The 21,036-nt window shown below is 36.8% G+C and overlaps 2 protein-coding genes across 4 annotated transcripts in view; one reads left to right on the top strand and one right to left on the bottom strand.

Annotated features, from left to right (window-relative positions):
• LARP1B (La ribonucleoprotein 1B) overlaps positions 1-21,036 on the bottom strand; it is a 130,567-nt gene that overhangs the window by 16,143 nt on the left and 93,388 nt on the right. For all 3 annotated transcript variants that reach the window (XM_082653433.1, XM_082653434.1, XM_082653435.1), the window contains 2 exons: positions 14,545-14,756; positions 13,982-14,088 (listed from right to left, as the gene is read on the bottom strand). In XM_082653433.1, the coding sequence (XP_082509559.1) occupies positions 13,982-14,088; positions 14,545-14,756 (319 nt within the window). The remainder of the gene's footprint in view (positions 1-13,981; positions 14,089-14,544; positions 14,757-21,036) is intronic.
• LOC309821890 (RNA-binding protein PNO1) lies at positions 18,830-20,132 on the top strand. Its single transcript, XM_082653438.1, has one exon. It carries the CDS (start codon positions 18,867-18,869, stop codon positions 19,623-19,625), a length of 759 nt encoding a protein of 252 aa, XP_082509564.1. The 5' UTR covers positions 18,830-18,866; the 3' UTR covers positions 19,626-20,132.

Below are 21,036 nucleotides of genomic sequence, written 5' to 3'. Positions count from 1 at the left end.
CATGTTTTTAATCCATTCTGCCAATCTCTGCCTTCTGATTGGAAAATGCAATCTATTCATATTTAAAGTAATTACTGGTAAGGAAGGACCTGCCATTTTGTTATTACTTTTCTATATGCCTTATAGATTTGCTGTCCCTCCTTTCCTCTCTTATTGCCTAACTTTTGTGTTATTTCTTTTCCTTCTGAATAAAATATTTTGATCCCTTCTCATTTCCTTTTATATATATTCTATAGATATTTTCTTTGTGGTTATCATGAGGATTACACTTAACAAAAACTCTGCTCTTATACACCTCTGTTCCCCACTTTCTGTTACTGATGTCATAAATTACATCTTTATACACTATATACCCAACAACATAGATTAGTAATTTTTTAATGCATTTGTCTTTTAAATAACATATAAAGTAAAAAATGGAGTTACAAATTAAATTACAACAAAACTCTTACCAAAGTTCTTTCTTTCTTCAGATGGCTTCATGTTACTGTCTAGTGTCCATTCATTTCAAACTGAGAACTATCTTTAGCATTTCTTGCTGGGCAGATCTAGTGGTAATGAACTCTTTCAGATTTTTTTTTCTTTTTTTTTTTTTTTTTGGTATAAAGACTTTATCTTTCAGAGGAGTACTAGGGTTACGGCAAATTGCATGAAAGGTATAGAGAGCTCCCTCATACCACCTGCATGCCTTGCTCCCCACACAATAGCTTCCCCCACTATCAACATCAAGCACAACTCCCAATAGAGTGGTACATTTGTTACAACTGATAAACCCACACTGACACGTCATATTCACCCAAAGTCCATAGCTACATTAGTGTTCTCTCTTGGTGTTGGACATTCTACGGGTTTGGACAAATGTAAAATGAGATGTAGCCATCATTAGAGTATCATACACAGTATTTTCACCTCCCGAAAAATCCTGTGTTCCACCTGTTCATCTCTTCCTCCCCCCAACCCCTAGAAACAACGGGTCTTTTTATCACCTCCATAGTTTTCCTTTTCCAGAATGTCGAATAGTTGAAATTTGTAGCCTTTTCAGATTGGATCCCTTCACTTAGTAATGTGCATTTAAGGTTCCTCCATGTTTCTTCATGGTTTGATAGCTCATTTCTTTTTTCCACTGAATAATATTCCATTTTCTGAATATACCACAGTTTATCCATTTGCCTACTGAAGGATGTTCTGGCTGCTGCCAAGTTTTTGCAATTATGAATAAAGCTGTTCTAAACATCCATGAGCAGGTTTTTGTGTGGACATAAGTGTTCAGCTCCTTTGGGTAAGTACCAAGGAGGGTGACTGCTAGATTGTATGGTAAGAGTATGTTTAGTTTTGTTAGAAACTTCCAAACTGTCTTCCAAGGTGGCTGTACCATTTTGCATTCCTACCATCAATGAATGAGAGTTCCTGTTACTTCACATTCTCACCAGCATTTATTAGTGCTGTCAGTGTTCTGGAATTCGGCCATTCTAATAGGTATGTAGTAGAATCTCACCATTGTCTTACTTTGCAATTCCCTGCTGATAATATGATGTGGACTATCTTCATGTGCTTATTTGCCATTTATACATCTTCTTTGGTGAAGTGTCTGTTTGTCTTTGGCCCATTTTCTAACCAGGTTTGTTGCTGTTGTTGAGTTTTAAAAGTTCTTTGTATATTTTGCATAATAGTCCTTTATCAGATGTGTCTTTTGTAAATACTTTCTGCCAATCTGGGGCTTGTCTTTCCATCCACTTGACAGTGTCGCTCACAGAGCAAAAGTTTTTCATTTTAATGCAGTCCAGCTTATTGATTTCTTCCTTCTCAAATTCTGCTTTTGGTGTTGTATCTAAAAAGTCACCACCCAATCCAAGATCAGGTAGATTTTCTCCTGTTATTTTTATAGATTTATAAAGGAGTTTTATAGTTTTGTGTTTTACGTTTAGGTCTGTGATGCATTTTGAGTTATCTTTTGTGAAGGGTGTAAGATCTATGTCTAGACTTAATTTTTCAATGTGAATGTCCAATTGTGCCAGAACAATTAGCTAAAAAGATTATCTTTGCTCCTTTATCAAAGAGCATTTGACTACATTTATGTGGATCTATTTCTATGTGGATTTTTTAATTGAAATTGTATGGAATATGTAGATCAAGTTGGGATGAACAACTGATATCCTGACAGTTTTGTTTTTTTTTACATCTTTATTGGAGTATAATTGCTTCACAATGGTGTGCTAGTTTCTGCTTTATAACAAAGTGAATCAGTTATACATATACATATGTTCCCATATCTCTTTCCTCTTGCATCTCTCTCCCTCCTACCCTCCTTATCTCACCCCTCTAGGTGGTCAAAAAGCACCGAGCTTTTTGTGCTATGCGGCTGCTTCCCACTAGCTATCTATTTTACGTTTGGTAGTGTGTATATGTCCATGCCACTCTCTCACTTTACCACAGCTTACCATTCCCCCTCCCCATATCCTCAAGTCCATTCTCTAGTAGGTCTGTGTCTTTATTCCTGTCTTATCCCTAGGTTCTTCATGACATTTTTTTTCTAGTTAAATTCCATATATATGTGTTAGCATACGGTATTTGTCTTTCTCTTTCTGACTTACTTCACTCTGTATGACAGACTCTAGGTCCATCCACCTCATTACAAATAGCTCAGTTTTGTTTCTTTATATGGCTGAGTAATATTCCATTGTATATATGTGCCACATCTTCTTTATCCATTCATCTGATGATGGACACTTAGGTTGTTTCCATCTCCGGGCTATTGTACATAGAGCTGCAATGAACATTTTGGTACATGACTCTTTTTGAATTATGGTTTTCTCAGGGTATATGCCCAGTAGTGGGATTGCTGGGTCATATGGTAGTTCTACTTGTAGTTTTTTAAGGAACCTCCATACTGTTCTCCATAGTGGCTGTACCAATTCACATTCCCACCAGCAGTGCAAGAGTGTTCCCTTTTCTCCACACCCTCTCCAGCATTTATTGTTTCTAGATTTTTTGATGATGGCCATTCTGACTGGTGTGAGATGATATCTCATTGTAGTTTTGATTTGCATTTCTCTAATGATTAAAAATGTCAAGAATTCTTTCATGTGTTTGTTGGCAGTCTGTATATCTTTGTTGGAGAAATGTCTGTTTAGGTCTTCCGCCAATTTTTGGATTGGGTTGTTTGTTTTTTTGTTATTGAGCTGCACGAGATGCTTGTAAATTTTGGAGATTAAACCTTTGTCAGTTGCTTCATTTGCAAATATTTTCTCCCATTGTGAGGGTGGTCCTTTGGTCTTGTTTATGTTTTTCTTTGCTGTGAAAAAGCTTTTAAGTTTTGTTAGGTCCCATTTGTTTATTTTTGTTTTTATTTCCATTTCTCTGGGAGGTGGGTCAAAAAGGATCTTGCTGTAATTTATGTCATAGAGTGTTCTGCCTATGTTTTCCTCTAAGAGTTTGATAGTTTCTGGCCTTACATTTAGGTCTTTAATCCACTTTGAGCTTATTTCTGTGCATGGTGTTAGGGAGTGATCTAATCTCATACTTTTACATGTACCTGTCCAGTTTTCCCAGCACCACTTATTGAAGAGGCTGTCCTTTCTCCACTGTACATTCCTGCCTAATTTATCACAGATAAAGTGGCCATATGTGCGTGGGTTTATCTCTGGGCTTTCTATTCTGTTCTATTGATATATATTTCTGTTTTTGTGCCAGTACCATACTGTCTTGATTATTGTAGCTTTGTAGTATAGTCTGAAGACAGGGAGCCTGATTCCTCCAGCTCCGTTTTTCATTCTCAAGATTGCTTTGGCTATTCGGGGTCTTTTGTGTTTCCATACAAATTGTGAAATTTTTTGTTCTAGTTCTGTGAAAAATGCCAGTGGTGGTTTGATAGGGATTGCATTGAATCTGTAGATTGCTTTGGGTAGTAGAGTCATTTTCACAATGTTGATTCTTCCAATCCAAGAACATGGTATATCTCTTTATCTATTTGTATCATCTTTAATTTCTTTCATCAGTGTCTTATAATTTTCTGCATACAGGTCTTTTGTCTCCTTAGGTAGGTTTATTCCTAGGTATTTTATTCTTATTGTTGCAATGGTAAATGGGAGTGTTTTCTTGATTTCACTTTCAGATTTTTCATCCTTAGTGTATAGGAATGCCAGAGATTTCTGTGCATTAATTTTGTATCCTGCTACTTTACCAAATTCATTGATTAGCTCTAGTAGTTTTCTGGTAGCATCTTTAGGATTCTCTATGTATAGTATCATGTCACCTGCAAACAGTGACAGCTTTACTTCTTCTTTTCCAATTTGGATTCCTTTTATTTCCTTTTCTTCTCTGATTGCTCTGGCTAAAACTTCCAAAACTATGTTGAATAAGAGTGGTGAGAGTAGGCAACCTTGTCTTGTTCCTGATCTTAGTGGAAATGCTTTCAGTGTTTCACCATTGAGGATGATGTTGGCTGTGGGTTTGTCATATATGGCCTTTATTATGTTGAGGAAAGTTCCCTCTATGCCTGCTTTCTACAGGGTTTTTACCATAAATGGGTGTTGAATTTTGTTGAAAGATTTCTCTGCATATACTGAGATGATCATATGGTTTTTCTCCTTCAATTTGTTAATATGGTGTATCACGTTGATTGATTTGCGTATATTGAAGAATCCTTGCATTCCTGGAATAAACCCCACTTGATTATGGTGTATGATCCTTTTAATGTTCTGTTGGATTCTGTTTGCTAGAATTTTGTTGAGGATTTTTGCATCTATGTTCATCAGTGATATTGGCCTGTAGTTTTCTTTCTTTGTGACATCCTTGTCTGGTTTTGGTATCAAGGTGATGGTGGCCTCGTAGAATGAGTTTGGGAGTGTTCCTACCTCTGCTATATTTTGGAAGAGTTTGAGAAGGATAGGTGTTAGCTCTTCTCTAAAAGTTTGATAGAATTTGCCTGTGAAGCCATCTGGTCCCAGGCTTTTGTTTGTTGGAAAATTTTTAATCACAGTTTCAATTTCAGTGCTTGTGATTGGTCTGTTCATATTTTCTATTTCTTTCTGATTCAGTCTTGGCAGGTTGTGCTTTTCTAAGAATTTTTCCATTTCTTCCAGGTTGTCCATTTTCTTGGCATAGAGTTGCTTGTAGTAATCTCTCATGATCTTCTGTATTTCTGCAATGTCAGTTGTTACTTCTCCTTTTACATTTCTAATTCTATTGATTTGAGTCTTCTCCCTTTTTTTCTTGATGAGTCTGGCTAATGGTTTATCAATTTTGTTTACCTTCTCAAAGAACCAGCTTTTAGTTTTATTGAACTTTGCTATTGTTTCCTTCATTTCTTTTTTACTTATTTCTGGTCTGATCTTTATAATATCTTTCCTTCTGCTAACTTTGGGGGTTTTTTGTTCTTGTTTCTCTAATTGCTTTACGGGCAAGGTTAGGTTGTTTATTCGAGATGTATCCTGTTTCTTAAGGTAGGACTGTATTGCTACAAACTTCCCTCTTAGAACTGCTTTTGCTGCATCCCATAGGTTTTGGGTCATCGTGTTTCCATTGTCATTTGATTCTAGGTATTTTTTGATTTCCTCTTTGATTTCTTCAGTGATCACTTCGTTATTAAATAGTGTATAGTTTAGCCTCCATGTGTTTGTATTTTTTACAGAACTTTTCCTGTAATTGATATCTAGTCTCGTAGCATTGTGGTCGGAAAAAATACTTGATCCAATTTCAATTTTCTTAAATTTACCAAGGCTTGATTTGTGACCCAAGATATGATCTATCCTGCAGAATGTTCCATGAGCACTTGAGAAAAATGTGTATTCTGTTGTTTTTGGATGTAATGTCCTATAAATATCAATTAAGTCCATCTTGTTCAATGTATCACTTAAAGCTTGTATTTCCTTATTTATTTTCTGTCTGGATGATATGTCCATTGGTATAAGTGGGGTGTTAAAGTTCCCCACTATTATTGTGTTTCTGTCGATTTCCCCTTTTATGGCTATTAGCATTTGCCTTATGTATTGAGGTGCTCCTATGTTGGGTGCATAAATATTTACAATTGTTATATCTTATTCTTGGATCGATCCCTTGATCATTAGGTAGTGTCCTTCTTTGTCTCTTCTAATAGTCTTTATTTTAAAGTCTATTTTGTCTGATATGAGAATTGCTACTCCAGCTTTCTTTTGGTTTCCATTTGCATGGAATATCTTTTTTTTTTTTTTTTTTTTTGCTTGGGCCTCTCACTGCTGTGGCCTCTTCCGTTGTGGTGCACAGGCTCCGGACGCGCAGGCTCAGAGGCCATGGCTCACGGGCCCAGCCGCTCTGCGGCATGTGGGATCTTCCTGGACCGGGGCACGAACCCGCGTCCCCTGCATCGGCAGGCGGACTCTCAACCACTGCGCCACCAGGGAAGTCCTGCATGGAATATCTTTTTCCACCCCCTCACTTTCAGTCTGTATGTGTCTCTACGTCTGAAATGGCTCTCTTGTAGACAGCATATATATGCGTCTTGTTTTTGTATCCATTCAGACAGTCTGTGTCTTTTGGTGGGAGCATTTAGTCCATTTACATCTAAGGTAATTATCGATATGTATGTTCCTATTCCCATTTTCTTAATTGTTTTGGGTTCGTTATTGTAGGTCTTTTCCTTCTCTTGTGTTTCTTGCCTAGAGAAGGTCCTTTAGCAGTTGTTGTAAAGCTGGTTTGGTGGTGCTGAACTCTCTCAGCTTTTGGTTGTCTGTAAAGGTTTTAATTTCTCCATCAAATCTGAATGAGATCCTTGCTGGGTAGAGTAATCTTGGTTGTAGGTTTTTCTCCTTCATCACTTTAAATATGTCCTGCCAGTCCCTTCTGGCTTGCAGAGTTTCTGCTGAAAGATCAGCTGTTAACCTTATGGGGATTCCCTTGTGTGTTATTTGCTGTTTCTCCCTTGCTGCTTTTAATATGTTTTCTTTGTATTTAATTTTTGACAGTTTGATTAACATGTCTTGGCGTGTTTCTCCTTGGATTTATCCTGTATGGGACTCTCTGTGGTTCCTGGACTTGATTAACTATTTCCTTTCCCATACTAGGGAAGTTTTCAACTATAATCTCTTCAAATATTTTCTCAGTCCCTTTCTTTTTCTCTTCTTATCCTGGAACCCCTATAATTCGAATGTTGGTCTGTTTAATGGTGTCCCAGAGGTCTCTGAGACTGTCCTCAGTTCTTTTCATTCTTTTTTCTTTACTCTGCTCTGCAGTAGTTATTTCCATTATTTTATATTCCAGGTCACTTATCCGTTTTTCTGCCTCAGTTATTCTGCTATTGATCCCATCTACAGTATTTTTAATTTCATTTATTGTGTTGTTCATCGTTGCTTGTTTCATCTGTAGTTATTCTAGGTCCCTGTTAAATGTTTCTTGCATTTTCTCTATTTCCAAGATTTTGGATCATCTTTACTATCATTATTCTGCATTCTTTTTCAGGTAGACTGCCTATTTCCTCTTCATTTGTTAGGTCTGGTGGGTTTTATCTTGCTCCTTCATCTGCTGTGTGTTTTTCTGCCTTCTCATTTTGCTTATCTTTACTGTGTTTGGGGTCTCCTTTTTGCAGGCTGCAGGTTCGTAGTTCCCGTTGTTTTTGGTGTCTGTCCCCAGTGGCTAAGGTTGGTTCAGTGGGTTGCGAAGGCTTCCTGGTGGAGGGGACTAGGGCCTGTGTTCTGGTGGATGAGGCTGGATCTTGTCTTTCTGGTGGGCAGGTCCACGTCTGGAGGTGTTTTTGGGGGTGTCTGTGGACTTATTATGATTTTAGGCAGCCTCTCTGCTAATGGGTGGGGTTGTGTTCCTGTCTTGCTAGTTGTTTGGCATAGGGTGTCCAGCACTGTAGCTTGCTGGTCGTTGAGTGAAGCTGGGTGCTGGTGTTAAGATGGAGATCTCTGGAAGATTTTCACTGTTTGATATTATGTGGAGCTGCGAGGTCTCTTGTGGACCAGTGTCCTGAAGTTGGCTCTCCCAACTCAGAGGCACAGCACTGACTCCTGGCTGCAGCATCAAGAGCCTTTCATCCACACGGCTCAGAATAAAAGGGAGAAAAAGTAGAAAGAAAGAAGAAAGAAAGAAAGAAAGAAAGAAAGAAAGAAAGAAAGAAAGAAAGAAAGAAAGAAAGAAAGAAAGGAAGGAAGGAAGAAAGAAAGGAAGGAAGGAAGGAAGGAAGGAAGGAAGGAAGAAAGGAGGGAGGGAGGGAGGGAAGGAAGGAGGGAGGGAGGGAGGGAGGGAAGGAAGAAAGAAAGAAGGAAAGAAAAAGAAAGAAAGGAAGGAAGGAAGGAAGGAGGGAGGGAAGGAAGAAAGAAAGAAAGAAAAGAAAGAAAGAAAGAGGGCAAGATAAAATAAAATAAAGTTATTAAAAGAAAAATAATTAAGAAAAATTTTTTTAAAGAAAAAAAAAGACAGATAGAACCCTAGGACAAATGGTTGACAGCAAAGTTATACAGACAAAATCTCACACAGAAGCATACACATATACAGTCACAAAAAGAGCAAAAGGGGAAAAAATAATAAATCTTGCTCTCAAAGTTCACCTCCTCAATTTGGGATGATTCGTAGTCTATTCATGTATTCCACAGATGTAGGGTACATCAAGTTGATTGTGGAGCTTTAATCCACAGCTTCTGAGACTGCTGGGAATGATTTCCCTTTCTCTTCTTTGTTCGCACAGCTCCCGGGGCTCAGCTTTGGATTTGGCCCCGCCTCTGCGTGTAGGTTGCCGGAGGCCGTCTGTTCTTCGCTCACACAGGACGGGGCTAAAGGAGCAGCTGCTTCGGGGACTCTGGCTCAATCAGGACGGCGGGGGGGAGGGGTGCAGATGTGGGGTGAGCCTGCGGTGGCAGAGGCCAGTGGGACGTTGCACCAGCCTGAGGCGTGCCTTGCATTCTCCCGGGAAAGTTGTCCCTGGATCCCAGGACCCTGGCAGTGGCGGGCTGCACAGGCTCCCCGGAAGGGAGGTGTGGATAGTGACCTGTGCTCACACACAGGCTTCTTGGTGGCGGCAGCAGCAGCCTTAGCGTCTCATGTCCATCTCTGGGGTCCACGCTGTTAGCTGCGGCTCGTGCCCGATCTTGAGAGTATTGAGTCTTCTACCCATAAACATGGAGTTTATCTCCATTTATTTAGTTTTTTTATTCCTTTCATCAGAGTTTTGCAGTTTTCCTCATAAAGATCTTGTACATATTTTGTTAGATTTATACCTATTTCTTTTGGGGGGGTGATAATGTAAATAGTATTTTGTTCTTTTAAAACATTTTATTTATTTACTTATTTTTGGCTGCATTGGGTCTTCATTGCTGTGTGTGGGCTTTCTCTAGTTGCGGCGAGCAGGTGCTACTCTGTTGCGGTGCATGGGCTTCTTATTGCAGTGGCTTCTCTTTGTTGCAGAGCATGGCTCTAGGGGTGCAGGCTTCAGTAGTTGTGGCACATGGGCTCAGTAGTTGTGGCATGCAGGCTCAGTAGTTATGGCTCATGGGCTGTAGAGCACAGGCTCAGTAGTTGTGGCACACAGGCTTAGTTGCTCCATGGCATGTGGGATCTTCCCAAACCAGGGCTTGAACCTGTGTCCCCTGCAATGGCAGGCAGATTCTTAACCACTATGCCACCAGGGAAGTCCAACAGTAGTTTGATTAATTAATTTCAAATTCTACTAGTTCATTGTTGTTATATAGGGACATGATTGACTTTTGTATATTAACCATATATCCTGAAACCTTGATGTAATTGCTTATTAGTTCCAGGAGTTTTGTTAATTATTTATGACTTTTTACATATACAATCTTGTCATCTGTGAACAAAGACAGTTTTATTTCTTCTTTCTAATTCAATATGTCTTTTGTTTCCTTTTCTTTTCCCTCAGACTTTGTTTATCTCTGAATGTCTCCCTCAATTTTGAAGGGCAGTTTTGTCAGATAAGGAATTCTCAGTGGATGGGGATTTTTCCCCCCAGCACTTTGAATATATCAGTCTACTGGCTTCTGGCCTCTGAGAAACTGCCTGATACATTTACTAAGGACTTCTTGTATGTGATGAGTCTCTTCTCTCCTGCTGCTTTCAGGATTCTCTCTTTGTCTTTGGTTTTCAACAGTTTAATTAGTGTCTTAATGTGAGTCTCTTTGGGTTTATCCTACTTCAAGTTCATTAAGCTTATTAGATTTGTAGATTCATGTATTTCATCAAATTGGGAGCCAGTATTCTTTCAAATATTCTTCCTGCCCCCTTTTTCCTCTTTTCCTTCTGAGATTCCCACAATGTGTGTATTGGGCTAGTTCATGTGTCCTACAGATCCCTTAGACACTACTAGTTTTTTCTTCTTTCTTTCTGTTCCTCAGACTTGATAATTCAAATTGTTCCATCTTTAAGTCTACTGATTCTTTCCTCTTTCTTCTGTTTGATGAAATCTGCTTTTGAACCTTCTGGTGTATTTTTCATTTTAGTTATTGTATTTTCAGCTCCAGAATTCCTTTCTGGGTCCTTTGTATAATTTCTATCTCTACTGATAATCTTGTTTTCTTCATACATTGTTTTGCTATCTTTGTCTATATCTTCCTTTATTTAGCTCTTTGAGTATCCTTAAAACAGCTGTTTTAAAGACTTCATTTTGAAAGAATGGAACCCAGGCTTCATCAGGTGCATTTTCTGTCAATTAATTTTGTTCCTTCAAATGGCCCATACTTTCTTATTTCTTTGTAAGCCTTGTGATTTTTTTGTTGAACAATGAAGATTTGAATCTTATAAAGTGGTAACTCTGGAAATCAAATTCTCCCTCTTCCCCAGGGTTTGCTGTTTTTTTTCAGCTATTGTAGGCTGCTTCTGTGCTGGGATAAGCCTGAGGTAAAAGCTTAAAGTCCCCTTAGGTTTTTTTCCACATTTTTCCTTGGGCATGGGTGGTAATTTTCTAAATTTCCCTCATTAGTGGTTGTTTTGGGGGAAAAAAAAAAAAGACATTCAGACAGTGGGGATGAAACAAAGGCTACCAGACTCTGTGTCTGAACCTTATTGACCAGAGGCAGTTAGCAGTCAACACAGAACTCCAATATTTGGAGGACAAGGTCCTTATTGCCTACATTGGATCCAGCAAGCCACACGAGAGGTGTGGGTTGCCATCTTCCCAAATGCCTGTCACAGGGCTGGGGCAGTGGGAGATGGCCACTACTACACCAAAGGCTGACATCAACGAATATTAACAATTTACCAGACACGCTTTCCCCTGGAAGCTTTAAGTGTTCAGATAGACTGTAGAGTTCCAAAATAGTCAATGCAGACAGTTTCTGCTGATACAGTTGTCCAAGTGGTGAGACAGATTCCTGTTCCTTCCCATTCTGCCATCTTCCTGACATTACTCTCCTTAGTGGTTATTTTTTTAATGTAATTTTTTTTATTGTATTTTGACATGTCATCATTTAAAAGTCCGCATAACTCAGTTAATCAGTTTTTCCAAATGACCAATTCATGATGTTACAAATGCATGCATAGACAAAAAGAGCCATTCAAATTGGAAGAAGTCCAATGGCTTTTAATGTAACAGAGTATGAAAAATTCACTGAGTAGAAGAAGGTCACTTATATATGGTTTAGATTCTACACTGCAACTAACTTTTAAAAAATTACCACTTGTTCAGCTTTGGTATAATATCAAAGAAGAATACCTACAATTATCTGAAAAGGCTATTAAAATACTCCTCCCTTTCTTGGATTTTATTCCTCTACAACAACAATAAAAAAACAAATTATAAGATTGAATATAGAAACATATGAGAATCCAGTTATCTCATATAAAGCAAAAACATTAAACAAATATGCAAAACTTTAAAACCATGCCACTCTATTCAGGAATTTTTTTGTTTTGAAAAATGTAATTATATTTCATAAAAATATGTCATTTATGTTAATATGTAATATGTTTATTATTATTTTAAATGAATAAATATTTAATTGTTTTCAGTTTTACTTTTAAACTCAATTCAGTTTAATTTTTTATTTTTAAATTATATAACTCCCATAAACAAAAGCTCTATGAGGTCCTCAATAACTAAAAGGATAAAGAGGTCCTTAGACAAAAAAGTTTGAAAATTATTTCACTAAACCATATCACTTTTGATGCTTAAAATTCATTACAAACAGAATGAGCCGTGGATCTGAATTCATACCTAGATCCATCATAGAATTCTATGTTCATTGAAAATATCTTTCAAAATGAAAAAAAAGAAACCTTTTCCTGATAAACAAAAGCTAACAGAATTCATTGCCAACAGACCTGCGCAAGAAATGAAGAGCATTGTAAATGGTAAAAATGAGAATACATTTAAAATTCCTTTTTTTTCATGTTAATTGTTTTAAAAGATAATTGTCTAAAGAAAAATAATAACAAAATATAGCAGAAAGGACAGTAGGAAAAGGAACTTTACTGCAGTACGGTTCTTATCCTATACGTGTAATGATATATTACTTGAAAATAGATTACATTTTAAAACGTATATTATAAACCCTAGAAGACCAGTAAAAAATAAGAGATACAACAAGAAGACAATAGTAGAGATAAAATAGAATCATTACAAAAACTAAGCTGATCAAAAAGAAAGTAGGAGAAAAGAACAAAGAACAGATGAGACAGACTTTAAAACACTACCAGCACTGACATTAATGTAGACGGTCAAAGATATGACTGCTTACAGTGGGGGAGGCAGGGTATGCAGAGGGTATGGGGAGCTCTGTGTACCTCCCACTCAAGTCTGCTGTGTAGCTACAACTCCTCTAAAAGACAAGCTGGCGAACAAAATCCACCCCTCATTATTGTAACTACATACTTGCCTGTCATCTCTGAATTAAGCTCCAGAAAGGCAGGGACTGTACCTGCCTTGTTCCCTGCTACATATCAGTGTAACATTTTTCACCATTATCTACTGATCTCTAAATATACTGCTCTGATAAAAATAAATAAATGAAAGAAAAAAACTCTCAAAATGGCTTAGAATACAAAATAACTATTCGTATATAATAGGTGTGCAAGAAGAACATATACACAGTTTATCTTTTAAGGAAAATACATCTAATGAGAACAAAATGTAAAAGAAACAAATTAACATCCCTGCAAAGACATACTTGGAGATTTTCAGATCATGATACACTCTCTAGCTTTTCTTTGAATGAAACTAACTAATCCTTCCCTTAACCAGTCAAAAAACACTTTTTCCTAAAGTTCATTTTCCAATTAGAAAGCTGATCAGATAATTATTCTGAAAATATTTATACAAACACAAGATAGGTTAGGTTTTCACTGAGGTAAATAATACTCTTTCTTTTTTAAATTAAAAACTAAAAGACAAACCACTTACTGCTAATAACCAGCTAATCTAAATTATTTCCTCCCAAAGGAAAAATTCCAAAATATTAATGTGTTTTATTTCCATATCCTTTACGTAGTTTTGAGTAGATTGTTTAGCATATTAACTCACTAAGAACCTACTATGCTATGAAAAATCTGGAATCTTTCCAAAGATAATAACTTTAATAGATCTAATTTTTTTTTTTTTTTTGCAGTACGCGGGCCTGTCACTGTTGTGGCCTCTCCTGTTGCGGAGCACAGGCTCCAGACGCACAGGCTCAGCGGCCATGGCTCACGGGCCCAGCCGCTCCGCAGCATGTGGGATCTTCCCAGACCGGGGCACGAACCCGTGTCCCCTGCATCGGCAGGCGGACTCCCAACCACTGCGCCACCAGGGAAGCCCGACCTAAATATTTTTAATCGAAGAGTACACATTTGTGAAAATTACTTTAAAAGGAAAAAAAAAAAACCTGTCCTACTGAATTATTCCTTAATATACTTATTGTAAAACTGTCCCATTTATTTCCCCTTCTTTGGCTTCTTTTTACTATTTTGTTGTTCTATTAATTTGTTAACATATTAATTCTTAAATGTTCCCAAATATCTAACTAGTAACTGTTTTCAACAAATTTAAAATCAAGAACAAAGCAATATTTGACAAATACGGTACCTGACAGAGGATGTTCTTGGCCCATGATCCCTGGAATCCATTACCCAACCAACATGACACTCTAGAGGGGGATTTGTACTATGTCTTGTTTTTCTCTTTCTTGGACTCTAAGGAAAAAGAAGTCAAACGTTCCAATTACCTTCAGTAGTGTGAACCTCACAAGTAAATTAAAAAAACCCTCTGACTGTAAACCAACTCAAACATTTTCATATGGTGGGTGACACATTATGAAATCATATGAAGTCACAAAACTCAAATATGTCACATACAAGTTACAAAACTTCACAAGACCCTTTGCTAGGTTTCAACACAAGGATTAAAAAAAATACAACTTAGAATGATTCCTCATTACACCTTCTGATTGTCTTTAATTAACACTATCCATTGTAAAGAAGTTATTCTTTAACCTGAGAAGACATCGCTATGGTAAAATACCATTTTTTAATGAATTCTTGCAGTCTAAAATATACATTATTTTTATTGTTATAGAAACTAAAAAAGTATCATTTTGTAATGTTGAAGTATACAAATGGCAGGCTTTATATTCCTGGTGTTTTGTGTACCTTTACATCAATGGCTTTGGGTTCTTTAACAACAGGATAAAATCTTGGTGTTTTGTTTGGATCTTGTAATCTAGGTGTTCGAGGTGTTTTGGGTGTCCTTGCAGGATAAATTCTAGGAGATTCTGGAACTACTGTGGGTAATGAACGGGCCATTGTTGCTGAAGACATTTTTGAAACATCAAACAACTTCTGAGCTAATTCATCAGTCAAATCTGCAAAATAAAAAGCTGTTAAAAGGATTTAGGTGCTAGAAAAATATTTTACTTTGGGAACAAGGATAATTCTGAAATTCTCTACTCTCAGAGGATTTTTTCATCAGAAATATTTCAAATACATAAGAAAGAATTTTTTAAAACCACTCGTCTACACACCACCTACCCTATTAAATTTTAATTTTGCTTTATTTCTGACTTTTTTTTTAAAGAAAAATATGCTAAAGACCACTGTGTAACCTTTCCTAATCCCATTTTGCTTTTCCTCCTCAGAGATAACCAGGCTCTTAAATTTGGTATTTTTATCTATTATTGTATATATATAATAATATTATTTTGCATAATTAACTTTATATAAGTGGCATCCCACTATATTATTATTTTGCAGGCTTTTTCAGTCAGTATTTTGTTTGTGACAATTATTCAGGTCTATCCATATGGCTTTGGCTTATTCATTTTCATTGCAGAATATCATACTGTTATACACATATCAAAATTTATTCATTCTCCTGAAGACATCTGTGTTACTTTCAAAGTTTTGGTATAATCAATAATGCTGCAATGAACATTGTTGAACATGTATCTTTATATAGGTGTGAGCATTTCTCTAGGGTTTATAACTGAAATGGAAATGCTGAGTCAAATGGCATGTGCATCTTCTGACTTACTAAATACTGATTGTCAACCTGCTTTCTACAGTGGTTTCACCAACTTATACTTCCAGCAGCAGCTTGTAAATATCCCAACACTTTAACATCCTGCTCAAGGCTGGGTTTTGTGTAAACTTTAAAAAATTTTTCCACCTCATGGGATTTAAAAGGTATTTGCATTTCTTTGGTTATTAGAGAAGTTGAGCATATTTTCATATAGTCATCACTCAGTTTTCCCTTTCATGAGCTTGCCATTTATATCCTTTTGACTATTTTTCTATTGGGTTGTTTTTCTTAGTTTGTGAAAATCTTAAGATAAAATACTAAGTAAGCAAGCAGATGAATCAAGTAGTACTGTCAAAAATGCAGGCTCTATTTCTATGTGGTTTTTCTTCAGACTTATCAACTTCTTTTGATTCATACAATAACCTTTTGTTCACCTGACAGATATTATTGAGTACCTACTACTATATGCCAAGTACTATTCTAGAGGCAAGTTTGTAAACTCAAAAAGTGAACTTACCACTCTAAGACCTAGTCTCTCTGTCTTGACATTTTCCCTCCTAATCCATTTTCTTTACTGTTGCCAGAATGATTATTCTGAGGAGCAAATTAGGTCATTTCACATTTCTACTTAAAAATTTTCAGCATTTCCCTGTTGCCTATAGGAGAAGTATAGGCTCTTTATCATGGCATATAATACTTTCCTGATTTTGCCTCATCTATTGTCATTCTCCACTTCAATCTTGGTGCCCCAAATAGCAACCTACTTGTTGTTCCTGTTTTCTGGCTTCATATCTTTTCATACGCTTTTTCCTCTATCTAAAAGTCCCTTTCCTTCATCTTTTTACACCCAGTTAGACTCATATCCTTCCTTTAATACCCAGGATGTTACTTTCCCTGGGAATGCATAGCATTCCTTAAACATCTGCCAACAGAATTAATCAGTTCTTCTTTTGTACCACCTCTGCATTTTATCCATTTATTTTTAGATTTATTAAATTAAAATTTATTTTCTTACATATCATTCCATTAAATGCTAACAGTAAGTCTCAGTGCTTCCCTGAAAGCAAGGGTCAAAATCTAACATGTATACCAGGCTGTACAACTGTGACTAGAAAAAAGTATATCCCCACCCAATGACTGATAAACTTAACTGAATTGTGTTAATGCTGTTTTTCTGTATAGCAAAAAGATATACAATCTCAGGAGTTAAAAGTAGGAGCATACAATGAAAATTATGGTAAATCCAGTACCCTTGTAAAAGAAATATTCAAAGATCTAGGAGCAGTAACAACCCAGTAAGCAAGCTTCCTAGCATCTAGATTATGGTCTCTAAATTCCATTTCCCACTGATCCAGTCTCCTTAAAAAAAACAAACAAACAAACAAACAAAAAACAGTCTGAAGCACAAAGTATTATACAAGCCTAGGAAATTTTGAGCCAGAAAGCAATGAAGTTAAAAATGAAAATATAAGCATAGTTCATGAAAACATAGCAGCAAACTTTAGGGGACATCACCAGTGAAAACAATGACTGAACTGGATTAAGCACATCAAATAAATAAACCCCAAGAGAGTTCATAATGATACTTTAAAACTTAATCATATCTCTGGGTTGCTAGGGCACCAACTCATTATTCTGAAGATAATAAATTGAATACAAAGAAATAAACAAGAATTTATCCTTCCTTTCTTGTAAAAATTGAATTCCAGAGTAAACAAAGAATTTATTTAAAAAAATTCTTCCTTATAGAATTCTAGGTTAAGAAATACAGAAGAAATAATAGAATTGGAAGGTGAATATTTTGCAACTCTAAGGAAATAGAGGACCAGGGGAATATTCATCAGTAGCTGCTAAAAGCATTTGGTAAAACGTTGAGGAGAGATTTTACGAGCCATGAAAGAAATAACTGATATACTGACTTAATTAAAATGAAAACCTTACGCTTTGCAAACAACACTGTCAAGAGAACGAAAAGACAAGCCACAGAATGGCAGAAAGTATTTGCAAAAGACACATCTGATAAAGGACTATTATCCAAGATATACAAAGAACTTTTAAAACTCATCAATTAAAAAAACAAAACAAAACAAAACCTGATTAGAAAATGGGCCAAAGACCTAACAGACACTTCACCAAAGAAGAAATACAAATGGCAAATAACACATGAAGATACTCCACATTAGATATCATCAGGGAATTGCAAAGTAAGACGACAATGAGATTCTACTACACACCTATCAGACTGGCCAAAATCCAGAACACTGACAACACTAATACATGCTGGTGAGAATGTGAAGTAACAGGAACTCTCATGCATTGGTGGTAGGAATGTAAAATGGTACAGCCACCTTGGAAGACAGTTTGGAAGTTTCTTACAAAACTAAACATACTCTTATCATACAATCTAGCAGTTGCCCTCCTTGGTACTTACCCAAAGGAGCTGAAAACTTATGTCCACACAAAAACCTGCTCATGGATGTTTAAAGCAGCTTTATTCATAACTGCCAAAACTTGGAAGCTACCGGGATAGCCTTCAGTAGCTGAATGGATAAATAAACTGTCACATACCCAGATGATGGAACATTATTCAGTGGTAAAAAGAAACGAGCTATCAAACCATGAAAAGACATGAAGGAACCTTAAAAGCCTATTACTAAGTGAAGGGATCCAATCTGAAAAGGCTACACACTGGGTGATTCCAACTATTCAATGTTCTGGAAAAGGAAAACTATGGAGATGATAAAAAGACCAGTTGTTTCTAGGGGTTGAGGGGAGGGAGAGATGAACAGGTGGAACACAGAGGATTTTTAGGGCTGTGAAAATACTATGTTTGATACTATAATGATGGCTACATCTCATTATACATTTATACAAACCTGTAGAATGTACGCCAGGAGTAAACGCTAATGGAACTATGGACTTTTGGTGACTACAATGTGTCAGTGTAGGCTCATCAATTGTAACAAATGTACCACTCTGATGTGGGATGTTGCTATAAAGAGGCAACATCTTTCACCAGAGGGGTGACAGCTATGCAAATTGGGATCAGGGAGTAAATGGGAAATCTCTGTACCTTCCTCTTAATTTTGCTATGAGCCTAAAACTGCTCTAGAAAAAAAGCCTTTAAAAAAAAAAAGGTAAAGGGAAACTTTATGATGAATGGATCAGACTGATAGCATCTAAACCCAATGACCAGTCATAACGTCACTAAAAGTGAGCCTGAAAGACATCATATGATGCAATGGGAAGTAAACAACTCCTCCTAAGAAATAGTCTTGCTATCAGAAATATAAAAATCCTGAATATACTAACTGTTCTATATCTAAATACCAGTTCACAGGAAATAGAGGAGATAAAGGGACATATGATGTGAAGATACAATCAGATAAATCTAGATAATAAGAAATTGCGAGCACGTGTTCGAGCAGCAAGCTTCCGCTGGAGTTTCTTGAGGATGCAAACCGAGATGGAGGCACAGAGTCCCTTGGCCGAGGCCGGCTTCACCCAGGTCACCCGAAAAGGTGGCCGGCGGGCGAAGAAACGGCAGGCTGAGCAGCTGTCCGCACCGGAGGAGGGCGGGGACGCGTCCCGCATGGACACCGAGGAGGCCCGGCCTGCCAAGAGGCCCGTCTTCCCGCCCCTCTCCGGGGACGGGTTTCTGGGTGGGAAAGAAGAAACCAGAAAAATTCCAGTCCCAGCTAACAGATATACTCCCTTAAAAGAGAACTGGATGAAGATATTTACACCTATTGTGGAGCATTTGGGACTTCAGATACGCTTTAACTTGAAATCGAGGAATATAGAAATCAGGACTTGTAAAGAAACCAAAGATGTTAGCGCTCTGACAAAAGCAGCTGATTTTGTGAAAGCCTTTCTTCTTGGGTTTCAGGTAGAGGACGCACTTGCCCTCATTAGGTTGGATGACCTCTTCCTAGAGTCTTTTGAAATTACAGATGTTAAGCCCTTAAAGGGAGACCACCTGTCGAGGGCAATAGGAAGAATCGCTGGCAAAGGAGGAAAAACCAAATTCACCATCGAGAACGTGACACGGACGCGGATAGTTCTGGCTGATGTGAAAGTTCACATCCTTGGTTCTTTCCAAAACATCAAGATGGCAAGAACTGCTATCTGCAACCTCATCCTGGGAAATCCTCCATCAAAGGTTTATGGCAATATCCGTGCTGTGGCTAGCAGAGCGGCAGACCGATTCTGATTTCAAATCAGAGACTTTTTACCTTGTCTTTGAATTCTAGAGAAAATGCCTTTCCCCTCTACAAGTGGTCACCAGACACCATGTGAAGAACTTTTCAGTCGTGGATACCATTATTTATACTAGCACATTAAGTATAATTTATTTTTTCCGTTTTAAATCACATATCGATTTGCATAGTTTATAATCCTCTCATTTGGAGGGAAACTTATTTAAAAAAACAGTTCTATATTAGCTTCCAAGTTTTTTGTTTATAAATTTATAAAAAGTTATTTCTTCTCTATGAGTTGTAATTAAAAGAATTATCTCAGAAAACCTCTCTTGACTTGTGACCCTTAATACTGGATGGTGTGTGAATATTTTAGACCCAGGTCATAGCAGCAGTTTGGATATACTCTGTGGACCAAGGAAGGCTAATATTTGTACCTATTTTTGCAGTTTGTAAAATTAAAGATTACATCACAAGGTTGATGTGAGGAAGGAGTTTTATTTTTTAAATAAGTGTTTAATGAAAGCAGTCAGACCTTACCAGTGTTTGGGTGTACTTCTTCTAAGTAGTAAAGGTGAAATATGATAAAAGAATATTTTTACCCCTAAGAAAACTACTATATTCTGCAAATGTAATAGATTGTTTTAACAGGTGTCTGCCTAAATGTTCTGATTTATATTATGCATTTTTTTAATGAAAGGAACCTACTTCATTAAAAAAAAAAAAGAAATTGCATCACAAAGTAATGACTTTCTTCAACAAATCACTGGCATGGAAAAACAAGAGAAGAGGAATGATTATAGATTAAAAGTGACTTAATGGTCTTATCAATCAAATGCAACATGTGCATCTTGCTTGGTCCTGATTCAAACAACAAATTAGAAAAAGATATATTTCAGACAATCAGGAACAACAAACATAAACTGGGTAGTAGATGATATTAAGGAATTATTTCTAATTTTATGTGAAATAATGGTACCATGAAAATTTATATATATATATAAATTTGCAATATACAATGAAATATTTACAGAATAAATAATATGGTGTTTGAGATTCGATATGCAATACCAGAAACAGATGAGGAACAAGGTACAGATGAAAAAAGAATGTCAAACTATTAACAATTGTTGAAATTAGGTGAGATGGGTACATGGGGGTCCATTAGACAGTTTTCTCTGCTTTTATTTTTATCTGAACATTTCCATATTAAAAAGTTACATTTTATTTCAGTTTTATATTTATTTTATTCCAGGTGTAATTCAGTGTGAATTTTACCCACCAAGAAGAGTCCAGATATACCAATTTTGTGATGATTAAGATCTATAGAGTACTTTTGTTATCTCAAAAGAAACATTTTACAAAATTTGCATAGCATACCATATACCAATTTATATTTTGACAGGGAATTCCCTGGTGGTCCAG

The sequence above is a fragment of the Grampus griseus genome (assembly GCF_964374135.1).
Source record: "Grampus griseus genome assembly, chromosome: 4".
Taxonomy (NCBI): domain Eukaryota; kingdom Metazoa; phylum Chordata; class Mammalia; order Artiodactyla; family Delphinidae; genus Grampus; species Grampus griseus.
This window is presented reverse-complemented; position numbering and strand designations above follow the sequence as displayed.